General features: G+C 34.3%; 1 protein-coding gene across 1 annotated transcript in view; it reads left to right on the plus strand.

The window, feature by feature from the left end:
• LOC106873095 (protein O-linked-mannose beta-1,2-N-acetylglucosaminyltransferase 1) overlaps nt 1–8,841 on the plus strand; it is a 154,814-nt gene that overhangs the window by 77,550 nt on the left and 68,423 nt on the right. Inside the window, exons 2-3 of the mRNA XM_052974899.1 lie at nt 6,231–6,610; nt 7,279–7,375. Of these exons, the coding sequence (XP_052830859.1) occupies nt 6,485–6,610; nt 7,279–7,375 (223 nt within the window). The 5' untranslated portion in view covers nt 6,231–6,484. The remainder of the gene's footprint in view (nt 1–6,230; nt 6,611–7,278; nt 7,376–8,841) is intronic.

Consider the following 8,841-nt stretch of genomic DNA (forward strand, 5'->3'; position numbering starts at 1 on the left):
GAGAGAGAGAGAGAGAGAGAGAGAGAGAGGCATGGATATATTCAACAGACTTCATCGTATTTTGTTAGGATTGTCAGTTTTATCGAAATATAATAATCTGGACAAAAGTTATTGATCTAGTTGTTGCTCCAGTCTATGAAGACCAAATGGTTTACTTGTTTCCTCAAATGTCTTCCTTGTTGCATTCCTGATGGAACTATTTAAAAAGCTACATAACCTTTCCTTTCATGTACATAAAATCAAATATCTACATGAGATAATTTTTGTTAGTATAAAACCAAAATTTTACTATAATGTACATGTATCCATTCATCCATTCAACTATATATATATCCATGTACATCTGTCTGTCTCTCTCTCTCTCTCTGTAGATGTGTGTGTGTGTGTGCGCGCACACACACTATAATCATTAGCTTTACATCTGTCTTTCTATGTTGGTATGGGTTAGATGTGTTGTCATGGTTCACCTCATCTTGTACACACTGTAACAGATAACCTGCCAACTTTGGTACTGTGTGTATCTTATTGTGTGGACTGGATGCTTTTTATTCATACCAGACATACTAATGAGATTATCTTATGTGAAGGGATTAAAGAGTTACCTCTACCTTATATCAGTTCTTATTTAGAGTTACTGCTGTCTTGGATAGGTAGCCTGCGATATGGTGTGTGGGGGGGGGGGGGGTAGGAAGTTTGCTTTTCAACCGCATGGGAATGAAGACATGACACTGCTAGTTTGGCAGAGAAGGTAGACTTTACATGGGGTAGATGCATAGAGCAATATATACTAAGAGTGAATACGAAATAGATTCTTATGTCCAGGCAGCATTGTAGTTGTTGTTGACAGCTTGTGTTATCTAGCAAACTTAACTAGCAGAAGGGATGAGCATCCAGAAAGATTTGTAGTCAGAATAAGAACTAGATGAAAAAATTGGAGTTATTACCTCTGCTGGCAGTGAAGGGCTTTTTCCTCATGATAAACAGAATATATAATGCATGTATGAGAAGTGCAATGATGCATAGTATGAGTTGTACCTCACATAATGCAACTACTCTATTTCCTGTCCTTGCTCAGTTGAATTGTCTCTTTAGTCTTGAAAGTTACAAGACAACCAACCACACTAGTGCTGGTGCTGAGAAAAAAGCATTATAAAGGGAATCCAGCTGTAGAAACCATGCCAAAACTGAGACACTGGTGCAAGATGTGATCCTTTGACTTGTTGGATCCCATCTTAAGCATTCAAACCATCCCAGACATAAAGATGATGATCATAATCCCAAAATGTAAATCTGTATATATCTGCATGTGTGTGTTTGCACGCGCATGCGTGCACACACACATATACATATAATATTACCTAATTAGCTTAACTTGTGTACTAGCTACTTTGGGGATCTAATTATAAAGCAATTAGTACATACTGACTTGCTAGAGATTGCATAAATTTTCCAAATAATTGTTCATTTCAAACCTGCACTTTATTTTACTATGAATGATCTGATTGATGTAGTATTTGCAATAAATGTATTATGGCTCTGGAAAACATTAATGCACAAGAATATTAATATTATGGCTTGTTTAAGGTGACTTTGTATGCTATTTAGAGGGTGGCAGTATCTTGGCTTTAACAGACAACCAGCTCATTAGATCTCCAGGCACATAGCCAAAGCCAATGCTTCATTTGATCAAGTATATAAACATCTCTGGAACAGCTGTAATATCGGTTTGAGCACCAAGCATTTAATCTTTCAAGTTATTCAAATTGTAGCCATCTTGTCTGTATACTGGGTTTGTTGTTTGGAGAACTTATGATTGTAATTATATTCCCACTTTTTTAAGACAGTTATTGGTCGGTCATGCAGCTATGTGAAAGCTTACACATAATTACTATCTATTCCAGTGCATTCAATCTTTACATTTCTGATGTTGTACAACTTACGATAAATGTTCATATTAATCTAGCAAAGACGCTATTTGCAATAACACCCTGAAATAACTTTTCACTGTGGTTCATATAATACACATGTTCACCAGGAAATTCATTATCTTACAATGTTAAAACCTTGTAAAGGGTTTGCCAACTATTTCTAATTATTCCCAAGATTTTAAGAATTAATTTCTGAATCCAGCTTGCTTGCCTAGCAAGTTACCACAAGTTATTAGCTAGGTGAGTAACTAGTGTAACACATTCAACTATTTCTTTGGAAAATCTAACTTGATTGTTTTTTTTAACCCTTTTGCATTCAGATTACTCAATCAAATGCAATGCTTATTTATTCACATTGCTTTGAATTAATCCTGCATTATCTCATAGTTTTGAGATTCTGATGATGTGATTGTTTATTTTTCGAGTGACATTGTAGGGTAGGTGTGAGAAGCTGGATCTGGCCAGTTTGAACATAAAATAGGTGGAATATTTTAGCTTAATATAGCCAGTCTAAATGCTAAAGGGTTAATCATTTTACTTACTGTCTGTCTGTTTAATCTTTCTAACTAATTTTTCTGTTAATGCCATTGGTTTGCAAGTGTTCTAATTTCATTATCATCATCATCATTTAGTGTCTGTGTTTTCATGCTTGCATGGGTCAGACAGAATTTGCTAAGGCAGATTTTTTATGGCCAGATGCCTCTCCTGTCACCTATCTTCACCTGTTTCCAAGCATGTTGAAATTTCCCGTGGCCTAACGTTTTGTCCATGGAAGATGAGAAACAAAGACTATTACTTGTATGATAATGTTGCTTGTTTACAACCATCATGTGATATCAAGACAAAAGTACATCTGAGTACACAGATTCAAAACACACACATGATGGGCTTCTTTCAGTTTCCATCTACTAAATCCACTCACAAAACTTTAGTTGGTCCAGGGCTATAGAAGAAGACATTTGTCTAAGATGCCATGCAGTGGGTACTGAACCCAAGACTACATGGTTGGAAAACAAGCTTCTTAACCACGCAGCCACACCTGCACCAAACCATTTATATTTCTCATCAACCCTTAACTGCCACCGATAGTAATCACTTGCTATTTATATCACTTGATATTGGCTTCTTCTCAATTATATCTTGATTTATCTGTCAATCATTACTTACAGATAGAAAATTGTCAAACCTCTGTCTTCTACAACTCTTGTAACTTGACAATGTACCTCACCTGCCAGTTAGTTAACTTTCCTTTTAGCCTCACATCCAAGTAAACACCTTTGTTTTGTGCACACATGCACAAATATGTATTCATTTATTCATCATCACTATCATAATCTATGATCTAATGTCCTTTTATTTTTTTCATGCACCTTGGGTTAGGCAAATTTATTGTTCAACATATTTGCATTCACCTCAGTCTTTTTGTCATCTCTCTTTCCAGGCTTGATGGCTTAAGATCTGACCTAATCACTTTTACAATATCCTCTTCTTGGGGAAGTATCTGCTTCAGAAAGATCTACCATATCAGCACTGCTGTGTCTTCTGCATATTTTGACTGCTCTCTTTACACTGTCAAATCAGTTTCCCATCTGCTTCCTGGGCAGATACATATTTCACATCCGTTACATTGCACTTGTATGTTCCTCTCCATCCTACCATAGTCTGTCACCAGTCAATGTCGTATATCTCTCATGTAACATCACATTTATTATGTCTGCTTCATACAGTCTGCTTTTGCACCATTAGAGAAAACCTTTGTTGCTGGTAGAATCATTAGCTATATACATACACACACATCATGTATGCCCATACATGTGTGTATTAGGACCACTAGAATGTGCAAAAGATTCCAGAAGTTCAACTTCTAACTCAAAATCTTTATATCTTTCAGTCGGTTAAAATCTGACAATATCTAATAGACTTGGATATTGATCTGTCACAAGGTTAACTTAGCTTTTGCTGGAACTCATTTCCAGCTGAGTGAACTGGTGTAACATGAAATTAAGCGTTTTGTTCAAGAAGACAACACATAATCCAGCCTGAAATCACAATCTTATGATCATGAGTACAACACCCTTACTACACTAATCCAAATAAAGCCTTCCCACACTATCTCTAATAAGACCAAAAATATATCATCATACTTACCAAAGATTAGACACATTACCCAAAACATGCCCTCATTCAATTTCTGACTTTTTGCTTTGCTTTTCTGAATTTTTTTATACCAGAACCATTGGAACTAATGATTTATCCATCCTCACTGCAAGTTTTAATGAATGAAAACTTTTTCCTTTATAGCTCACTATATTACATAGCGTCCTCCTCAGTTAAGTACCCCCCCCCTACAACACACCCTTCATGTACATACACATTCTTGTTCTCATTCATACATGTGGTGTCTTCTTTCTATTCATGAAGTCTCTCTTTCTCACCCACTCTCTCTCTCTCTCTCTCTCTCTCTCTCTCTCTCTCTCACTCACACACACACACAACTATTTGAATGTCTAATGGACAACTGTTGGTTAATATACACTCTCAAACAGATATTAAGTTATAAAGAGGAAGAGACTACTGCTGATAGTGATACAACAGTAGGTGCTTATACTGAGATGCAGTTAAAAACAACCTCTAAAATACTCATCTGTATATTTTTATTGCTACTGGTTTACATTCTCAACTGTGCCAACTTAGGAACTATGGAAATGGTAATGACAAAGATAATCTTTTTACATTAGTTTTTTTCTTCTTTCTTTTATTTGATTTTATTTCCATTTTATTTCAGTGATTGTTTATTTTTCAAATTGTCATTTTACCTTAACAAACATAAAAGATTGAAAACAATGAAAACATTGGCTCTCCTTCAGATTCAAACCTTAAATTTTTTTTTTAACATACAACTGGAACAAGCTTATTTCTGGGTGTGGCACAGCACATAGCTTTTAGGTTGTTGTTGACATTAGTTTGTATGTACTGAATATCTACTTATCACCACCATATAATTAATAACAGTTAGTACTGAACATTCTGCTAGCAAAGAATTAATAAATATACACTGAATATTCACTACCATAGAGATAATATTAGTAAGTACAAAATATCTGTTAATACTAACATACTGTTAATATTAGTTCAGGAGTGCTTTTAGTGTAATTGATTATGTGATCATCTGCTATGGCAGATATATAGTTCACCTGTAATAGGCAGTTCTGTTTGTCATTTAATTTTGTTTGGATCCGGATTTTTAGAGTAAGGTGTACCAGGTCCTTATATCATAAAAGGCTATGAAAAGAGTTGGTATCAGGCAGGGTACTTAATCATAATAAAGTCCCATCGAACCCATGCCAGCATGGAAAAGCAGACACAAAAATGGTGGTGGTGGCAGTGATGATGGTGGAGGCATCTGCAGTGGATTTGATGTTGTTGCTGCTGCTGCTGCTGCTGAAGAATATCCACTGTTATAGAGAATAACTAGTAGTTTGTACATACTGAATATCCAGTGTTGCTCCAACCCCAGTTCATGGCACAGCACTTCCATTGTTGCCAAGTCTAGTCTTTACCCAGTTTTAATGTCTTTTTATAGGTTCTTTTTTTTTCTTCTTTTATAAACAATAATTTCCTTGGAAACGGTTTTAATCATCTCACTTGCCATTCCCCATGGTGTGTAGACCAAGTGTTATCTAATTTGTATCATGTCAGCTCCATACATAATAATGACTATGCATAATTTTATGTTGAAAACTACATCTATACTCTTAACTCTGGGTGTGAATATAAAATTAGAAAAATACATATGTGTATTTCATGAAATTAAAGTGTTCAAGTTAACATTCTATTCTTGTAATCAGTATATTTTTCAGTTTTCACATAGTAATAATAATAATACTTGTTTTTCAGATTGTGCTCTGAGGCAATTATTTCATGGTTAGATTTATTATGATGAGTGTATTTAAAAGAACACAATATTAGAAATACACCCTAAAACTAGATGATATCTTTTCCCCCTCAGTGTGTACAATTATTTTTTTCACCGACCCAATCACCTCACTCTATTTCAGTGAATAATTGTGTTTTAAGACAACTCAAATTTTTAAAAATAATCTCATTGCATTTACTTCTTTTCTATACATTCACCTTTAACTATATATATATATGTGTGTGTGTGTGTGTGTGTATTTCTATATATCTATGTGTGTGTATGTATATTTGTGTGTGTATATAGCTAAAATATGCTTTTGCATTTTGTGTATTATCTTCCATAGTTTTTATTCTTATGTTAATTATGCTTTATTTTTCTTCCAGATATCTTTTAAGTTATGCTGAATTATTTTGAAAACTTCACATGATGTCTTCTGTACAATTAAATTGCCATTCTGAACACAATGGACACCCAAGTTGAACTGTGTTGACACCACCTCAAAAGGTTGGTCAGTAGTGAGGAGCATGCTATTTGAGTTTTTGGGCAGGATTGTACAGCCCTCCATTGGTGTGGTTTCTCTTTGCCAACACCACAACTGCCATCTGTCATTGTTGCCACTGCACACTTATCTCAGGCCATGGACAGCTGGGTACCTAACCCTAATGCTAAACCATTTATACCTCGAAAACGAATGGTTCGGAATGCCTCTGGCTTTCATGTTCGGACATATTCAAAAAAGAAAATACTGGCTAAAATATTTCAGGTTAGTTGTATGTTTTTTTATTTTTTCTATATTTTATTGCTTCAAAAATTAAACTATTTCCTGTTATTTAGGCTTCTTATTCAGTAAATACAAAATGTGGAATGCAATGATTGGGTGTGTCTGTTTGGACACTGGTGATTTGATGCAGCTGACTGGATACTGTACCTATTTTTGGCACTGAAGCAAAAACACACACACACATGTACATGCATGCAGATAGAGAGAATGAGGGGGAGACAGAGAGAGAGAGAGAGAGAGATGTCTAATGTGAAATAAGTCAGTGTCAAATCAACAATGCCAGTAGGCAGTGCCAAAACATCTCAAACCCTATAATGTGTGTGTGTGTGTGTGTGTGTGTGTGTGTGCATGTTAAGCTCCAAGTGAAGAAACTGTGATGAAGCTATAAGTTGTAGAGGTTTTTCTGCTTAAGAAAATTGGTTGCTTGATAAAAAGTTTGTAGATTCTCTAAGCTGAAGTAATGTTCAGTTTTCCTTAGTAACAACATGGCTTCTCTTCTTTATTCCATTTTATTTACAGTTTGTTTTAATTGGTTTCCTTTATGAGATTAACTTTGCTGTACATTTTTAACTGGTTTTCTATACAAACTAAACTATTCTATTGATTACCAATAGAGTTGAGATCAATGATTTTAGTGTTTGTATTTGCAGGTGAGCCTGGGAATAGTTCTCATCATCACTGTTATTATCAACATCACTTTCCTCATTGACACAGGTAAAAAACAGCAGGATAACTATGCCAAGTTGTGTAAGTTCCTTCTGCGTTATTCTCTTATTATTCCTACCATTTAGAGTTTATTAAAAGTGTACATCATTCACTATTCTCCCACCTCTGCAACCATTACGATTAATAATTCATGTGGATTGGAAAAATAAACCATATGTTCTTTGTTTCCCCTAAAAGGTATTGACCTGTATAAATGATATACTTTATTGATCCTATATAAAATGAGGCTTCTATTGTTGCAAAGTTTCCATGGTGTATTGAAATTAAAGGTTATAAGATGATTATGGAATCAGCCATAAAAAATTAAATTTCAAAACTTTTCAACATATCCTGCTGAAAGTTCAGTTCAAAATACTTTTTTCAAATTGAAGACATATTAGTTAATTAAATTCTCAATGCACAACAGAGCTAAATGTTCTATTTGCTGGGAAAATTTGAAAAAAACATTTAAATAGGTAAAATAACAACATTAGGTAGAAAACGTTTTGCTTTTGTTGTTATAAGGCAATTTATAGAATATAAAAGAATAAAATATTATTCTTTGTTTTTATTGTACTTTTTAATTTTTGCTATTGAGGCTCCTTTCATCTTAGAGAAATAGGGGTTTGCATGACATTTAGTTAATGTGAATCCTTGAGTTGATGGTTAGTGCATTGTAGAAGTATACAAAGATGAGAAAGAAATCTCTTAAGAAAGATAGTTTTGAAATTGAAGAACTACATACTCTGTTTATTATAGCTGTTAGCCAAATAAACATGGTATCTGTGAGGTAAAGACTGGTTGTGTCATATTCAATTTCTGCTTTGATATTCTGCCCTTTATTTCCCTCATTGTTTTCCTGTGCTTTTGAGACCGTATGAAGAAAATAAACATCATGTATTCACTTTCTTTCTAGGGCAGTGGTTCTCAGTTGAGGTCCACATGACCCCTTGAGGCCCATGTAAGATTTTTGTAGAGTCTATGCAAGCAAAATACTAAATGGGGTCTACATCTAGTATTTTATGAGTCCATGAAATTTTTTTACTTCAAATGAATTTATTGCAAGAAACAGATATGTTTTCTTCTCTGACATTTTATATAGTTCAGCTTACACAAGTGAATGTGTGATAAGGAATTTTGAAGGAAGTATCTATGAAACTAGTTTTTAAACATCAAATGGTTATGGGGGTCCACCAGAATGAAATATTAATCAAAGGGGTTCATAGATAGAAAAATGGCTGAGAATCGCTGTTCTGGAGCATCAGAACTGAAACTATATATATATATATAACATCTGGTGAAGATATTGTTGTGTGGTTAAAAAGCTCACATTGCAACCACATGGTCTTGGGTTCAACATCACTGCATGACATCACATACATGGAATCAATACCGTTTTACAATATGAGTCAAATTTGGAAGATGGAAACTATGCAGAAATCCATTGTGTGATAAATATATGTATATATACATACATATATATATATATATATATATATATATATATA

The sequence above is a fragment of the Octopus bimaculoides genome, chromosome 19 (assembly GCF_001194135.2).
Source record: "Octopus bimaculoides isolate UCB-OBI-ISO-001 chromosome 19, ASM119413v2, whole genome shotgun sequence".
Taxonomy (NCBI): domain Eukaryota; kingdom Metazoa; phylum Mollusca; class Cephalopoda; order Octopoda; family Octopodidae; genus Octopus; species Octopus bimaculoides.